The 19,552-nt window shown below is 35.2% G+C and overlaps 1 protein-coding gene across 1 annotated transcript; it reads left to right on the plus strand.

Moving 5' to 3' along the window:
- Positions 1 to 18,836: 18,836 nt before the first annotated feature.
- LOC131750171 (small ribosomal subunit protein eS27-like) lies at positions 18,837 to 19,088 on the plus strand. The gene is given in 1 exon segment (XM_059052572.1): positions 18,837 to 19,088. A coding segment is annotated over 1 exon segment (252 nt).
- Positions 19,089 to 19,552: the final 464 nt, after the last annotated feature.

Below are 19,552 nucleotides of genomic sequence, written 5' to 3' on the forward strand. Positions count from 1 at the left end.
AATGATATACTTTTTTTTTGTAAACATGACTGTCATGTTAATGTACCTTCTGTTTGTTGGTTTTCAACTTTTAGAATTAATCAACCAGTCATGAGACTGTGTACTTTTTCTTCTTTCTTCATTAGCTTGCCTGGAGTATATTCTCAAGATACTTCCTCAGAAAATATATATGGATGATTAGTTTTCTGATTCCTTGTGTGTCCTTAATTGTATATTTACATTTGATTGATAATTTGTCTGTATATATAAATTTAGTTTTAAGATTAAGTTTCCTTCAATTAAATATTGAAGATATTAATATTCATTGCAGTCTAAATATCCTATGTTGGTAATTCCAATCTTTTTGAGTGTAATTTCTTTCTAGATTTTGTTTTAGGATTTTTTTTTCCTTTGGTATTTGAAAATCTTAATCATAGTGAGTATAGGTGTGATTTTTATATTGTCTGGATCTAAAAATGTATGACTCTTTTTCAGGTTTTGTAAATATCCTTGGTTATTTCTTTGGGTTTTCTTACCTCCCTTTTTTCTCTTGTTTTTCCCTTCCTGGAAATGTTATTAGTATAATTGTAATTATTCGTATTTTAAACTATTTGTTATTTTGATCTGTGTTCTCAGAAATTTCTTGTCTTTATCTTAATTCATCTAATTTAAAAACTTAAAATTATATTTAAATAAATTTTCACACCCATTTTGTGTTCTATTTTTTATTTCATAACTTACTGTCCTCTATTACAGATGTAACACCTCAAATTCCTCTAATCCTAAAAATTATGCTTTTGTTTGGTTTTGTTTATTTCTTCTGTGCCTTATAAGTTATGTTTCTTCCAGAGCAGTTTGTTTACATTAACTTTCTTTTTTATATTGTTAAGTTTCTTTTTACCTGAGTGTATTAAATTGCTTTCATGTTCAAAAGGTAGATTTACCCAGCAAACTTGCATGTGATTCCTTCACTGTGGTATACATAGTTCCTTTTTTCAGAAGGTCTTTCCCCTGAATGCAAAACTAAATGGCTCCTCTATCCACATGAGATAACTTTGTTGTAAAGGAAGCTTACTTTATTGTTGGGGGCAGGGAACCAACGGGAAGGATGTACCTTATTTTCTCTGATACAACATAAAGAGTACTTTATTTTGTGATGGCAACACTCACCATTCTTCAATTCTCCCAAGGCAGTTATTTTCATTTCTTTATACATTGTTTCATTTTGAGGTAAATTCCAGTATGCAAGCAGAAAGGGAGAATTGGAATAAAGGGCTGACTAGCACAGCTGTTCTGGAGACCGACCTTCGACTACCTCTGTTTTAAGCCACATGTCTTTTCTTCCACCCTTTAAAACATCTGCTCTAAGAATGAACTATCTATATCTTTCCCTGGGAAGACAGTCTCTCATGAAACATCCTCATGCATACTTTCAGCTGTTCCATCCATCAACATGCCTTCCTAAGGTTTCTGTTTTCCAGGATTCTCACTGACATATTTTTCCACTCTTGACTCCCTTCTGTTTTTCCATACCGATATACGTTTTATCACTTATTTCCATTTTTTAAACATTTTGTTTAGACCTTAAGTGCATATGCTTATTTTCCAACCTAAAGCAAAAACATAAACGTATATTATACCCAATTTTTATGAGCTAGTGTGGGCCCATTTCCCTGTGTAAATGAGACAGATACCCGACTCTAACGAGGGTAAGGCTACTCTTGATATATATAGATAGCCAATGAATACTGTGGTTCAGGTAGCGCTGCAAACTAAACTGATCATCATAGTTTACTTATTTGTCCATTCATTCAATAAATATTATTGCCAGACACTACTGTATATGTATATATATATACATATATATATGTATATATATATATATATATATATATATATATATATATATATATATATAGTGTTGGGCACTATTCAAAGTATAAAAGCTAAAGCAGTGAAGAAAACAGACAGAAATTAAAAGGTACTTTAATATTTTTATTCAGGTGACTTCAGGTTAACATACTTTAAGTATTAGAATACTTTGTAATGGTTGAAATGGAGTGTAGCAAAATTAGAAAGAGATTATTTGACATTGTTTTCATCTATATAAAACATGTATTTGGAGGAGTAAACTATAGGGCAGGTTTTATCTATATATCTACATCTATATCTATACCTATATCTAAAGCAATATTATTATATAATGGATATAAATTATATAAGATTGCTCATGAAATACAGCATTTAATGATGGGCTTCCTCTTTGTCATACTAGATGGAGTCAATTTTTTTTTAACACTTATGCAGCAGAAAAGGACCTTCTAAAAATGCAAGGCTTATATTAACCATAATGAACTTTTCTCCTTAAGGCAACTTTGATAAACTAATCCAGACTCTGATCCTCCTTAAGAAATCTATTAATTCTCAGACTAACTTACTGTTCTACATTAGAGAGGCAGTAAATACAGCAAGTAAATAAAGGAGATCTTGACTTTGAAGTGAGATAGCCTTGGGTGCATATCTTCAGTCTTCTATTTGCCAGTTACATAAACTTAGACAACTTCCATAACTTTTCTAAACTTGAATTAATCTACAAAATTAGATTTTAAAGTATTTAATTCCTATGCTTGCAGAGAGAATTGAATGATATCATGAAAAGCAAAACCAGGCCATTCTAAATGCTCAATAAATGCTATTTATTAGTACTTTTCTTTTGTTATTACATCTCTTCCACCTAATTTTTCCACAGAATATTCTGGTTTCATCTGTAAGTTGCAACTGTCCTTGTTATGTTAAAAATTGTATTTTAGTTTTCAACATACTTTAGTTTACTATAAGGGAAGTATTTAATTTCAAAACCTCATTCTGCTGAAGTCTGCCACACATTGAGAGATTTACCATACTAGTCTGAATGTTCATAAACAGGATTTGCCTAGCTTGTCTCCTCCTCAGCTAGAGGGAAATACCCACAGTTCTTAATTTGCAAATGACTAAGCTGATTCCGCCTGGAAATATTTCATAGATACAATGTGTTTAGTGGTCAACATGTTCTTAAGTCAGCCAAAGGTCTTCCTAATCCCGTATTGTATTTGAAACTTTCAGAGGCCACTTTAGATAATGGCACTCTACTTCCTTCTTTTGTGGCAGATGTAGAATAACAAAAATTCTGTGTCACTCATCATACAATCGTAAGAAGTTGTCGAGAGGAAGAGAAAGTGTATCACTAAGAATAGACTAGATTATGTTGGGATAATATACAAGCTCCAGAATCTCTTTGACTTGTAAAACAAAGGCTTTCCTCTTGCACATATGACAAGTTTATTGTAGGTTAGGAATGACTCAACTTCACATAATATTTACTCTGGGACCTAGGCTTCCCCACAGTAATGGTCATGATGGTAGAAAGAAACAGGAAATAGGACCTCATGCTGGCTCTTAAACTTCTGTCCAGAATAGACACATGCCGATTCCATCCATATTTCATTGGTCAAAGCAAGGCACATGGTCAAGCCTAATATCAAAGGGGAAATGAATACTTGTGAATAATAATACTATCTACTACAATGAATATAATAGTAATGATATCATAGAGATATAATTTCTTCATTGTATACTTTCTATGTACAATATGCATTACTTCATTTCATCCTTATATTAATCCTGGGAGGACAAGCATTTGTAATTATCCCTACTTTATTACTTAAGAATTTAATTCAAACGAACTTGGAGTCTGAGAAGATGGTGGAATAGGAAGCACCAACAATCCATCTCCCCACCTAGACAACAACTACACTGGCAGAAATGTCTGAAGTAACTATTTTGGGACTCTGGGGTCTTTTGAAGACTTGCAACTTCCAGGGGAAATCTTGGGTGGTGAATTTCAGTAATTTCAATCAATTTCAGCTCTTAGCTTATTAATGGATAACATTCCCACCACATAGCCTAATAGCAGGCAGCTGTGCATGTATTCCTGGAGAAGCTTGCATGCAGCTTGCAGGAAGCAGCGTGGGAAATAAGGACCCTGTCCTACATATATTGGGGATCTGTGTTCTGATTACTGGTTGCTCCTTCTCACCATGGAGGTGCAGTCACAGAAGTGGGCAGCCTTTATTGCACTACCCACCCTTCATTGTTTCAAAAACTTCCCTTTGACTGAAGTGATTTCCAGGGGATATAGGGGCTGGTGTGCTTCCCTTCTTACTTTATTTTTCCTTTTTTCCTCTTTTGGAAGTATTAGGATATTCAAAAGCAACTGCATATATGGGGTAGATTGCAGGGTCACTATACATGCTGAGGGAAAGGCACAGTCTCAGAAAGGACCTAAGAAAACCTTAGGTTTATACCTCAGCACAGAGACAAGCTGTGTCAATCAAAAGTAAAACAAAATAAATAAAAACCCACAAACTCTCAGAAAGGAGGATAATCTGACTTCCAGGGTTATTACATTATTCAATTCAAATGTCCAGTTTTCAAGAAAAATTACAAAGCATGCAAAAACACCCCAAGGAAATATGAACCAATCATAGGAAAAAATAAACCAATAGAAACTGTCCCTGAGGAAGACTAGACAACAGATCTGATAGACAAAGACTTTAAAACAGCACCTTAAAGATATTCAAATAACTAAGGAAGAAGTGGGAAAGTCATGAAAATGATGTATGAACAAAATGGAAATATCAATAGAGAGACTGAAAACCTAAAAGAAGAAAACAAACAAAAAAATTATAGGGCTGAAAAAGTACAATAACAGAAATATAAAATACACTATAAGGATTCAAAGGCAGTTTTGAGCAGACAGAAGAAAGAATCAATAAATTTAATAAGGCAAAACTGAAATTATCTTCTGAGAAACAGAAAGAAAAATGACTGAAGGAAAGTGAATAAAACCTGAGGTACCTATGGAATACCATCAACCAGACCAACATATGTATTGTGGGACTCCCACAAGGACAAGAGAAAGAGAAGGGGGCAGAGAGATTATATGAAGAGACAATAGCCAAAATCTTTCCAAATTTGATGAAAGATGTGAATATAAATATCCAAGTAGCTCAATGAACACCAAGTAGAATGAACTCAAAGGGACTCACATTAAGATACCATATAATGGAAGCATTTTAAAACAAAGACAAAGAGAGGATCCTGAAAGCAGAAAGAGAATAGTGACTCATCATGTACAAGGATTACCAGTAGCTTCCTCTTCAGAAACTTTGGAGGCCAGAAGTCAGTGAGGTGATATTCAAGGTGCTAAAAGAAAAAAAAAAAAAAAAAGTCAGCTAAGACTCCTATATCCAACAAAACTGTCTTTCAGATAAAAGGGAGAAATTAAGACAGTCCCAGTTAAACAATAACTGAGGGAGTTTATTATCATTAGACATGCCTTGCAAGAAGCCCTAAATGTTTTACACTTTAAAATGAAAGGACACTAGACAGTAACTCATAGCTGTATGAAGGAATAAAGATCTTGTGAAGGTAAATACATACACAGTTATAAAATCTAGTATTAAAACAATGGTCTGTGACACCACTTTTTGTTTTTACATGATTTAAGATACTAATACTTTAAAAAAAACAATTATTAGACTAAAATCGAGTATTAGTGTAACATTGGTTTGTAACTCTACATATTGTTTTCTACAGAATTTAAGAGAGTAGTGCACTAAAATTTTTCTAGTTTATGATTTTGGACATACAATGTAATTTTTTGACCTCAGTAACTGAAAGGAGTGGAGATTGGTTCAAGATGGCAGAGTAGAAGGACATGCACTCACTCCTTCTTGGGAGAACACCAGAATCACAACTAACTGCTGAACAGTCATTAGCAGGGAGACACTGGAACTCACCGAAAAAGATACCCCACATCCAAAGACAAAGGAGAAGCCACAGTGAGATGGTAGGAGGGGCACAACCCAATAAAATCAAATCCCATAACCACTGGGTGGATGACTCACAGACTGGAGAACAATTATACCACAGAAGTCCACCCACTGGAATGAAGGTTCTGAGTCCCACATCAGCCTTCCCAATCTGCTAGCAATGGGAGGAGGAATTCCCAGAGAATCAGACTTTGAAGGCAAAACTTGATTTGATTGCAGGACTTTGACAGGAGTGGGAGAAACATAGACTCCACTCTTGGAGGGCACACACAAAGTAGTGTGTGCATCAGGACCCAGGGGGAAGGAGCAGTGACCCCATAGGAGACTGAACCAGACCTACCCGTTTGACTTGGAGGGTCTCCTGCAGAAGCAGAGGAGGCGGCTGTGCATCACCATGGGGAAAAGGACACTGGCAGCAGAAGTATTGGGAAGTACTCCTTGGCGTGAGCCCTCATGGAGTCCACCATTAGCCCCAGCAAAGAGCCTCTAGGCTCCAGTGCTGGGTTGCCTCAGGCCAAACAACCACAGGGAAGGGAACTCACCCCCACCCATCAGCAGATAAGTGGATTAAAGTTTTACAGAGCTCTGCCCACCAAGGCAACACCCAGCTCTACACACCACCAGTCCCACCCCTCAGGAAGCTTGCACAAGCATCTTAGATAGCCTCATCCACCAGAGGGCAGGCAGCAGAAGCAAGAAGAACTATAATCCTGCAGCCTGTGGAAAGAAAACCACATTCACATTCTTTCAAATGCTTGAAAGAGAGACAAAATGAAAAGGCAGAGGACTATGTACCAGATGAAAGAACAAGATAAAACCCCAGAAATGAAGTGGAGATAGGCAACCTTCCATAAAAATAATTCATAATAATGATAGTGAAGATGATCCAGGACCTTGGAAAAAGAATGGAGGCAAAGATGAGAAGATGCAACAAATGTTTAACAAAGACGTAGAAGAATTAAAGAACAAACAAACAGAGATGAACAATACAATAAATGAAATGAAAAGTACACTAGAAGGAATCAATAACAGAATAACTGAGACAGAAGAACAGATAAGGGACCTGGAAGACAGAATGGTGGAAATCACTGCCATGGAACAGAATAAAGAAAAAAGAATGAAGAGAAATGAAGAGAGCCTAAGAACCTATGGGACAATATTAAATGCACCAACATTTGCAATATAGGGGTCCCAGAAGGAGAAGAGAGAGAGAAAGGACCCAAGAAAATATTTGAAGAGATTATAGTCGAAAACTTCCGGAATATGGGAAAGGAAATAGCCACCCAAGACCAGGAAGCGCAGAGTCCCAGGAAGGATATACCCAAGGAGAAACATGCCAAGACACATAGTAATCAAATTGACAAGAATTAAAGACAAAGAAAAATTATTAAAAGCAACAAGGGAAAAACAACAAATAACATACAAGGGAACTCCTATAAGGTTAATAGCTGATTTCTCAGCAGAAACTCTACAAGCCAGAAGGGAGTGGCATGATATATTTAAAATGATGAAAAGGAAGAACCTACAACCAAGCTTACGGTACCCAGCAAGGTTCTCATACAGATTCGACGGAGAAATCAAAAGCTTTACAAAAAAGCAAGAGAATTCAGCACCACCAAACCAACTCTACAACAAATGCTAAAGAAACTTCTCTAAGTGGGAAACACAAGAGAAGAAAAAGACCTGCAAAAACAAACCCATAACAATTAAGAAAATGGTAATAGGAACATACATATCGATAATTACCTTAAATGTAAATGGATTAAATGCTCCAACCAAAAGACATAGACTGACTGAATGGATACAAGAACAAGACCCATATATATGCTGTCAACAAGAGACCCACTTAAGACCTAGGGACACATACAGACTGAAAGTGAGGGGATGGAAAAAGATATTCCATGCAAATGGAAATCAAAAGAAAGCTGGAGTAGCAATACTCATATCAGATAAATTAGACTTTAAAGTAAAGAATGTTATAAGAGACAAGGAAGGACAGTACATAATGATCAAGGGATCAATCCAAGAAGAAGATATAACAACTATAAACATATGCACCCAACATAGGAGCCCCTCAATACATAAGGCTACTGCTAACAGCTATAAAAGAGGAAATCAACAGTAACACAATAATAGTGGGGGACTTTAACACCTCACTTACACCAATGGACAGGTCATCCGGGCAGAAAACTAATAAGGAAACACAAGCTTTAAATAACACAATAGAACAGAAAGATTTAATTGATATTTATAGGACATTCCATCCCAAAACAGCAGATTACACTTTCTTCTCAAGTACACATGGAACACTCTCCAGGACAGATCACATCATGGGTCACAAATCAAGCCTCAGTAAATTTAAGAAAACATATCAAGCATCTTTTCTGACCACAACACTATGAGATTGGACATAAATTACAGGGAAAAAAACAAAAAACACAAACACATGGAGGCTAAACAATACATTACTAAATAACCAAGAGCTCACTGAAGAAATCAAAGAGGAAAGCAGAAAATACCTAGAGACAAATGACAACAAAAAAATTATGATCCAAAACTGATGGGATGCAGCAAAAGCAGTTCTAAGAAAGAATTTTATGGCTATACAATCCTACCTCAAGAAACAAGAAAAATCTCAAATAAACAATCTAACCTTACACCTAAAGGAACTAGAGAAAGAAGCACAAACAAAACCCAAATTTAGTAAAAGGAAAGAAAGCATAAAGATCAGAGCAGAAATAAATGAAATAGAAACAAAGAAAACAATAGCAAAGATCAATAAAACTAAAAGCTGGTTCTTTGAGAAAAACAAAATTGATAAACTTTTAGCCAGTCTCATCAAGGAAGAGAGTGGGAAGACTCAAATCAATAAAATTAGAAATGAAAATGGAAAAGTTACAATGGGTACTACAGAAATACAAAGCATCCTAAGAGACTACTGCAAGCAACTCTATGCCAATAAAATGGACAACCTGGAAGAAACGGACAAATTATTAGTAAGGTATAACTTTCCAAGACTGAACCAGGAAGAAATAGAAAATATGAACAGACCAATCACAGGTAATGAAATTGAAACAGTGATTTAAAAGTTTCCAAGAAACAAGTCCAGGATCAGATGGCTTCACAGGTGAATTTTATCAAATATTTAGAGACGATCTAACACCCATCCTTCTCAAACACTTGCAAAAAATTGCAGAGGAAGGAATACTCCCAAACTCATTCTATGAGGCCACCATCACCCTGATACCAAAACCAGACAAAGATACTACAAAAAAAGAAAATTACAGATCAATATCACTGATGAATGTAGATGCAAAAATCCTCAACAAAATACTAGAAAACAGAATCCAACAACACATTAAAATGATCATACACCATGATCAAGTGGGATTTATCTCTGGGATGCACGGATTCTTCAGTATATGCAAATCAATCAATGTGATATACCATATTAACAAATTGAAGAAGAAAAATCATATGATCGTCTCAACAGATGCGGTAAAAGCTTTTGATGAAATTCAACACCGATTTATGATAAACACTCTCCAGAAAGTGGGCATCGAGGGAACCTACCTCAAATAATAAAGGCCATATATGACAAACCCACAGCAAACATCATTCTCAATGGTGAAAAACTGAAAGCATTTCCTCTAAGATCAGGAACAAGACAAGGATGTTCACTCTCACCACTGTGATTCAACATAGTTTTAGAAGTCCTAGTCAAGGCAATTAGAGAAGAAAACGAGATAAAAGAAATACAAATTGGAAAAGAAGAAGTAAAACTGTCACTCTTTGCAGATGACATGATACTATACATAGAGAATCCTAAAGATGCTACCAGAAAACTACTAGAGCTAATCAACGAATTTCATAACATTTCAGGATACAAAATTAGTACACAGAAATCTCTTGCATTCCTATACTCTAACAACGATAGATCAGAAAGAGAAATTAAGAAAACAATCCCATGCACCATTGCAACAAAAAAAAAATAAAATACCTAAGAAAAAACCTACCTCAGGAGGTAAAAGATCTGTACTCAGAAAAGTATAAGACACTGATGAAAGAAATCAAACATGACACAAAAATATGGAGAAATATAACATATTCTTGGATTGGAAGAATCAATATTGTGAAAATGAATATACTACCCAAAGCAATCTACAGATTCAATGCAATGCCTATCAAATTACCAGTGGCATTTTTTTACTGAACTAGAACAAAAAATCTTAAAATTTGCATGGAAACACAAAAGATCCCAAATAGCCAAAGCAATCTTGAGGGAAAAAAATGGAGCTGGAAGAATCAGACTCCCTGACTTCAGACTATACTACAAAGCTACAGTAATCAAGACAGTATGGTACTGGCACAAAAACAGAAATATAGATCAATGGAACAGGATAGAAAGCCCAGAGATAAACCCATGCACCTATGGTCAACTAATCTATGACAAAGGAGGCCAGGATATACAATGGAGAAAAGACAGTCTCTTCAATAAGTGGTGCTGGAAAACTGGACAGTTACATGTAAAAGAAGGAAATTGGAACACTCCCTAACACGATTTAAAAAAATAAACTCAAAATGGATTAAAAACCTAAATGTAAGACTGGATACTATAAAACTCTTAGAGGAAAACATAGGAAGGACACTCTTTGATATAAATTATAGCAAGATCTTTTTTGATCCACCTCGTAATCACAATATAAACAAAAATAAACAAGTGGGACCTAGTGAAACTTAAAAGCTTTTGCACAACAAAGGAACTATAAATAATATGAAAAGACAGTCCTCAGAATGGGAGAAAATATTTGCAAACAAATCAATGGGCAAAGGATTAATCTCCAAAGTATATAAACAGCTCATGCAGTTCAATATCAAAAAAACAAACAATGCAATCCAAAAATGGGCAGAAGACCTAAATAGACATTTCTCCCAAGAAGACATACAGATGGCCAAGATGATGTTGAAAAGCTGATCAACATCACTAATTATTAGAGAAATGCAAATCAAAACTACAATGAGGTTTAACCTCACACCAGTTAGAATGGGCATCATCAGAAAATCTACAAACAACAAATGCTGGAGAGGATGTGGAGAAAAGGGAACGCTTTTGTACTGTTGGTGGGAACGTAAACTGATATAGCTATGTTCTCACTATGGAGAACAGTATGGAGGTTCCTTAAAAAACTAAAAATAGAATTACCATATGACCCAGCAATCCCACTACTGGGCATATACCCAGAGAAAACTATAATTCAAAAAGACACATGCACCCCACTCTTCATTGCAGCACTGTTTACAATAGCCAGGTCATGAAAGCAACCTAAATGCCCATCGTCAGACAAATGGATAAAGAAGATGTGGTACATATATACAATGGATTATTAGTCAGCCATAAAAAGGAACGAAATTGGGTGATTTGTAGAGATGAGGTGACCTAGGACTGTCATACAGAGTGAAGTAAGTCAGAAAGAGAAAAACAAATACTGTATATTAACACATATATGTGGAATCTAGAAAAATCATACAGATGGACTGGTTTGCAATGCAGAAATAGAAATAGATACACAGATGTAGAAAACAAACATATGGACCCCAAGGGGTAAAGTGGGGGATGGGGGTGGTGGTGGTCGTGGGATAAATTGGGAGATTGGGATTGACATATATACACTAATATGTATAAAATAAATAACTAATGAGAACCTGCTGTATTAAAAATATTCAAAAAATATATACAAAGTATATTCAAAGCAAAAAAAAAGAAAAGAAAACTGAAAGGAGTGTGTTCATATCCGTAAATGAGCAGAGGTTTTGTATGTTACTGAGGTTAAGTTCTAATAAATTCAAATTAATGTGTTAACTTTAGGATATTAAATGTACTCCATAAAGAAAATAGTTACAGAATATGCACATAAGGAAATGAGAAATGAACTAAAATATTTCACTATAAAAATTAACTAGGGACTTCCCTGGTGGCATACTGGTTAAGAATCCGCTTACCAATGCAGGGGATATAGGTTTGATCCCTGGTCCAGGAAGATCCCACATGTTGAGGAGCAAGTAAGCCTGTACGCTACAACTACTGAGCCTGTGCTCTAGAGCCTGCAAGCCACAACTACTGAGACCTCCTGTGAGCCACAACTACTGAGTTCATGTGCCGCAACTACTGAAGCCCACACGTCCCAGAGCCTGCATGCAGCAACTACTGAAGCCCGCACGCCTAGAGCCTGTGCTCCACAATAAGAGAAGCCATCACAATGAGAACCCCACACACCACAATGAAGAGTAGACCCTGCTTGCCACAACTAGAAAAAGCCTGCACAGCCACTAAGACCCACACAGCCAAAAAGAAAAATCAGCTAAATACAAAGAGACAGAAATTAGGGATAAGAAAGCTGTAAGACGTATAGAAAACAAACAGCAAAATAGCAGAATAAGTCCTATAAGAGACTCGCTTTAGATCCAAAGACATAGCTTGGATATGACGCCAACGACACAGGTAACAGAAGGACAAATAGACAAATTGATCTTTATGAAAATTAAGACTGGTGTACCAACAGAGTGAAAAGTCAGCCTACTGAATGGGAGAGACTATTTATAAATCGTATATATAAGGGATTAATATTCAGGATATATAGAGAACTCCTAAAAATCAACAAGAACAACAAAAACAACCTGATTCATAAATGGGCAAAAAAACTTGAATAGATATTTCTCCAAATAAGATATATTAATAGCCAATAAACACATGAAGTTGTTCAGCATCAATAATCATTAAGGAAATGCAAATCAGAACCACAATGAAAAACCACTCACACTCATTAGGATGGCTGTTGCAAAGAATAAATAAAAACAAGTGTTGGTGAGGATGTGGAGGGATTGAGGCAATTGTGCACTGTTGGTGGGAATATAAAATGGTACAGGTGTTGTAAAATACAGTATGGCAGTTATTCAAAAACTTAAAAATAGAATTAAGATATGATCCAGCAATCTCACTTCTGGATGAGTACCCTAAAGAATTGAAAGCAGGGTCTTGAACATCAAACATGATCACTTCATCAAGAGATATTTGTGTACTCACATACATAGCAGCATTCATAGCTAAAACATGGAAAGCAACCCAGTGTCCACTGACATGAATGAATAAGCAAAATATGGTATAAACATACAATAGAATGTAATTCAACCTTAAAAAGAAGGAAATTATGACATGCTACAATATGCTCAAACCTTGAGGACATCATGCTAAGGGAAATAAGCCAATCAAAAGGACAAAAACTGTATTATTCCACTTATATGAAGTACCTAGAGTAGTCAAAGTCATAGAGATAGAAAATGGAATGGTGGTTGGCAGGTCTTGGGGCAGAGTGAATGGGGAGTTGTTGTTCCCGGGTACAGAGTTTCAATTTTGCAAGATGAAGAGTCTGCAGATGGATGGTGGTGATCGTTGCACAACAATATGAATGTATTTTATACTACTGAACTGTACACTTAAAATGGTTAAGATGACAAATTTTATGTGAAGTGTATTTTACCACAATAAAAAATTGAGAAAAAGAGATCATGGAATATACATAAATTCCAGTAATATGAATTTTGGGAAAACAATGAATTTACATTGGTGGCAATGAGTTTACAATAATGGAAAATATTCAGGAAATCTACTTAGAGTAAATATGCAAGAGAGATAATTTAAGCATTGTATGAGTGGCTGAACAAGAGAAACTAAAATACTTCTTTTACTCTTGAGATCCTAAAATACTGTGACTTTTCCAAAGTCTAACACCTAGTATGAAGCTAGAAAAGTGTAAAATCTCTCTCTCTTCCAAGTGTCTATAAATGCAGGAAAAGAAAAACAGAGCCCACTTTGAATTGATGATCTAGTGATTCCACTGCTATGAATTCTAAATGTTGGATATAAGTTTAGCATATATAATTTCTTTTTTTGTTTTGTTTTTTTTTTTTGGTGGTATGCGGGCCTCTCACTGCTGTGGCCTCTCCCTTTGCGGAGCACAGGCTCCGGACGCGCAGGCTCAGCGGCCATGGTTCACGGGCCCAGCCGGTCCACGGCATGTGGGATCTTCCCGGACCGGGGCACGAACCCGTGTCCCCTGCATCCACAGGCGGATTCTCAACCACTGCGCCACCAGGGAAGCCCTAGCATATATTATTTCTTAATCTCTTAGTTAGTATGTCTGTTTACTCAGTGAGTGTAATGCTGTGAATTATTACTGTATTGCATCAAATTATTCAGATAATCTGAGGATTACTTCATTGATGTGGTTCTGAATAAAATATAAGTATGTAGGCAATGGCATCTTTACATTTGTCCCAGATGGATGGAAATCATTGCATTATAAATAAATAAATGGGCCAATAGAAAGCAGAAAGTAAATACTTCTGGTGTCATTACTTAAAAGATAGGTTCTCCTTGACCAGATAGCTGTACCAAAGTCTCAAATCATAAATATGTATTTTTAGAACAATGTTATAAAGAAAGTTAATATATTGATGACTCTACCTCCTTACTCCTTTCTCTCATGAGTTTTATAGTTTCACTGACACTGGTTCTACTGTGTTGTAATTATACAATCGTTATTTGAAGTAGTGACCTCAATTTTTACTGTTCATCAAATAAAACTGTAATACTAGAAAAATATAAGAATTTTTATCATTGATTTTAATTATTACAGCTTTTTTTTACTTTTAATAAGCCCAGCCATTTAACTTAATTAATCTCCATTTAACATAACTAAGTAGGCACAAAATTTAAAGAGTGATATGAACTTGCTTTTTGTAACTTTATTCATTTGTTTCTTTTTGTTTATTTTGGGAGCTAGATACCAAAGATTGTGGTTAATAGTTAAAGAAAAAAACTCTATAAATAAATTATCAGCCATACCTTCTTGAACAGAAATTCAGCATTTCAGAAACTCAGAATCCAAGAGGTGCTATCAGGTCATATCTGAGTGTAATTCATGATATAATTAGCATCAGAGTGTTCAAAAGAAATCCTTTTCAAACTAGTCATTAGCCAGTGCCCTCATAAATCACTTACTTCTTAGACAGTTTTAAATAAATCCAAACTTTTGAAAGGGTTTTGGATTTTAGATCTCTAGAAGTTAGATACCACAAATGGTATTAGAAATCTATGCCAGCATTTCTCACAAATTACCCTCCAATGACGTGAACTTTAATGTAATTGGGGATATGGCCCTATCATATTCCTCTCAGGGAAATTCAATCCCCATTGTAAAAATATAACTCATTAGAAACCATAAGTATTTAACATTATCATTATCGTATGTTCATTTTTATCCCAGACACCAGTTCTGAATTCCAAAATGGTGCTTATCTCAATCTAATAACTGCTAAGGGGCACAAAGCCAGTGAGATGCCTCTATTTTCAAAAAGAGTGGTTTGACAAAATTACCTCTATTACTAAAATTGATTCTGCTTATGCAGAATTCACAAATTATTATTTGATGAGGCTTAAAAGTTGATTTCACCATATTTGAGAGAAACAGGTTGAAAGCAGGAAGAATTTTTTTCCCATTTAATGAATGTTTTAGATTTTTAAAAAATATTTCTATTTTTAAATCTTTAGGAATAGAGTTCAGCCAATTAAATAAATATACTTATTGCATATTTGAAGAATTAGAAATATCTAGTGATATTTACCAAGTAGACCGCTAAATATGTGGAACTCTCTATAATAAATGTAGTTCTTCCAGCCTGCTACAACACAATAGTCTCAGATACATGCAATGAATATAGATTACTATCCTTTGAAAATTTATATTTCTTATTTTGAAAGCTTATTTTAAAGAACCTATAAGAGAGCTTAGTTTAAATAGTCTGTAAATGTTATTTTATTTTGTAAAGTATTTATATATTATTTTAATTAAATTTAATTTTAATATTTTATATATTTATTTTTAGTATTGATTTTATTTACAAACTTTTTTTAAGTTTATGCAATTGCAAACAACTATCCAGTCCCTGCCCTTAATATGAACTCTAAGTACAATAGAATTGAAGAACCTAAGCTTAGAGCATCAAGGGTGACTTCCTGGAAGAGTTCATGTCAAAAACAAGGGAACAGCAAATGCGAAGTTCTGGAAGCCAGAGAATTTGATACATAAACAAAGAACAAAAACCTGGCAGCAGTTTAGTACTTCAGGTACTGAAAAAAGAGGAGAAATTAATGAGGGTTTGCCTGTGATATACACTCTATGTACCTAATATGTAACATGCAAGCAGAACAACATTGCAAAATCACCAAGAACACTCAGTGCAGAGCTTGTAGAAGAGCCTCAACATAAATTAGTTTCCACCTCTCACCAAATGCAACAAAGATAGGTTAAAATAAAACTAACTGCATTTTTCAGTGGTGAGGAAGAAGGGAGGTGGCATTTAGTGGTGTGGTAGTGAGTAGGAAACATGGCATAGCATAATAATAATAATAATAATAATAATAATAGTAGTTCATGCAGTTTACTATATGCCTGGTACTGTTCTAAGGACTTTAAAAGAACCATTTAAAGTTCATGAAAAAACCCTATGAGGTATTGTTATCATTCTCAGTTTCCAGATGAAGAAACAGGTGAGAAATTTTAAAGCCTACGGTTGCTCTGAGGCAGAATTTGAAAGCTTAAATTTAAACAGCCCTTTTTTTGCATCTGGACTCTACCATTCACCCACTGTGTGGTCCTGGGTAAGTAACTAACTTCACTAACATCTCTCACATTAAAAATGAGGACAGGGTTTCCTGGTGGCGCAGTGGTTGAGAGTCCGCCTGCCGATGCAGGGGACACGCCCCGGCCCGGGAAGATCCCACATGCCACGGAGCGGCTAGGCCCGTGAGCCATGGCCTCTGGGCCTATGCGTCCGGAGCCTGTGCTCCGTAACGGGAGAGGCCACAACAGTGAGAGGCCCAGGTACCTCAAAAAAAAAAAAAAAAAAAAAAATTGAGGACATAAAGAGGCAATTGTGAATATTGAATTTTTAAAAAATCATAAAGTTCATGAAATATTATATATCCCAAATAAAATGTTCGTTTTCCTTCCTCTTCCTACAACCCTCATGGCTCTTATCCATTTATTCAATGATCATGTACTGACTGCCTAAGAAAATACAATACTTAGCCAAAGACTTGGAAAAACACCTCAGACTGTTAACAGTCATTATCACTGAGATGAAGAATGAAAGTAGGCTGGTGTGAGATTTAACTCCTGTATACCAGTGCCAAGCCCATTAATTGGGCCTTATCCCTTTGGGGAAAAGCAGGAAGTGTTAGAGAAAGTTCCAAAAACCACCACCTATTAAGAATGAGCTCTATCATCTCCTGGACCTGAAATTATCACCAAATAGAATAGATGAGGCAGTTTTCAGGTACCAAGCATCTAGTTTACCCTTGTTCCTTTAGGTGACCTGACCAAGTCATACAGCAGGTCAAAGACATGCAACAGGTCTGAGGTACCTTAAAAATTCTCCATTCCTCAGGCTCAATAAACTGGCTTTTATTATAACCTAAAAGCCATCTTTGTACTTTACTTTTGTTCTTTTTCTCAAACAATTACTGTACTCCCTCTAGATATTCCACCCAGCTGGGGTCATTCTGACTTTGTCCTATTTACTGTTTATTTCCATTTCCTCTAGTATTTTTCATTTCAATTTCAGTAATATGTGGTAAGCCTCTATAAACTTGATAAACAGGAGCACCTCAAAAATTTTAACGGTTTATAACCTGCTGTCATCTTGATGATCACAGTAATTTCAGTACATAACTTTAAATGCTACCTTTCATCCACCAGTCATTTCTCCACTATTTACAAAGCTACCAAACAGAATGTAATGTATATGAGAATATATATTTCACCACCTACATTTATTACATGTATTTTAACATGATACTCTGTTTTTAATTCTGCATGTTATTTTTAAATTTTCTATTTCTTTTTTGTTGTTAAAGAAGAAAGTCCAAGAGAGAATTTTGATACGTTCCCATTTGAAAACCATAGATTTATATAAAAAGCTTGACATAAATGAAAAAAGATGGGCAAAAGGAGTATGTAATTTAGGAGAGAGAAGGTAGTTCCCAAATTTTACACTCTTTGGAGGACTTCATATCAAACATCAAACAATCTCTCATTGGTTTATGGTTATTATGTATAAAGCATTCTGGTAAGCCTTTAACTTAAATATTCTCACCTAATCCTACATTATAATGTAAAAACTGCTATAACTTCCATTTTATAGATAGGAAAAAAAGGCAAAGATTAAGAAGTGTTCCCAAGTCCACACAGCTAGTGAATATTGGAATCATTGTAAATGCAGGTTTCTCTGACTCTAGGTACTGAACTTTCAAATATTCTGTAAAATCACCATATTTGACAACATGAAAAATGACAAAATAGTAATAATAATAATAATTTGGAGTGAGAAAATCTTTGTTTGAGTCTCAGATCTCACACTTATTAACTGAATATTCATTGAGTCCAAGCAGAGTCTCAGGATACTTCCATCCTGTGGTCACACCAACACCTGTCTCAAGTTCACTCTAGTATTTGTTTCCATTCCACCCAGACAAATGAACATAGAATCATGGAAAGAAAATTTTAACTGTGTGCATAACTCACTGACTAGAACTCAGTCACATGGCCATTCCTAATTTCATTGGAGTCTTAAAAATGTAGTGGAGCTATGTTTCCAGGAAGAAAAGTTAGTGGGTTTGACATCAGCTAGTAGTCTCCTCCATAAAGTGTATATGTAAAGCCCCATTATTTGATTAATTAGTAGTAATTGCTATTGCTACTTTAAGCCTTTGATACCCTTGAAAATTAATAAAATAAAAATATACTTCAAAGGAAAAAAAATAAAGTAATATGTGTGATTCAGAATATTAACATTTGTGGAGCTAACCAACATTGAAACAAAGAGGCATTTCAACCTTTCACTTGGTGATGACCTCCCTAGGAGAACATGCCTCTTGAAAAGTATTTTCTTCATCCCTCTCCAGAAGAGAAGAGGAAACACAAGAAGAAGTGCCCGGTGCAGAACCCCAATTCCTACTTCATGGATGTGAAATATCCAGGATGCTATAAAATCACCACCATCTTTAGCCATACACAAACAGTAGTTTTGTGAGTTGGCTGCTCTTCTGTCCTCTGCTAGCCCACAGGAGGAAAAGCAGGGCTTACAGAAGGATGCTCCTTTCAAGGGAAGCAGCACTAAAAGCACTTTGAATCAAGATGAATGGGAAACCATCCCAATAAACACATTTTGGATTAAAAAATAAAACAGGCATTTCAATATACAAAAATGAAAAGTGAACTACCTTTAGTAGACAGCAACAAGGCATCTCTCCAAAGAAAAAGTATTTATTTGACTAAGCTAAGGTTAAATAACCTTCACTAGAGAGAATCCCAAAGCAAGAGAGTGTGCCAAATAAAAATGTTTGTTCTTTTATTACACAATATCCCGTTGCATTCCAAATACTCCAGCTAATCTAATTAAAGGTTGGTGAGGGGAAGGGAGTAAAGAGAGAATTTAATTCATCATGTAATTATTGTTGAGCTGAAGACCATTTTTTTTCAATAAATGAGTAAACTATGAATAACTTTTCACATACTAATTGAAAAACTTCAAGTGAATCAATATTAAAAAATACCCAATTGCTATGTATACCCATATGCCTA

Source organism: Kogia breviceps, chromosome 2 (assembly GCF_026419965.1).
Source record: "Kogia breviceps isolate mKogBre1 chromosome 2, mKogBre1 haplotype 1, whole genome shotgun sequence".
In the NCBI taxonomy this organism is placed as follows: Eukaryota; Metazoa; Chordata; class Mammalia; order Artiodactyla; family Physeteridae; genus Kogia; species Kogia breviceps.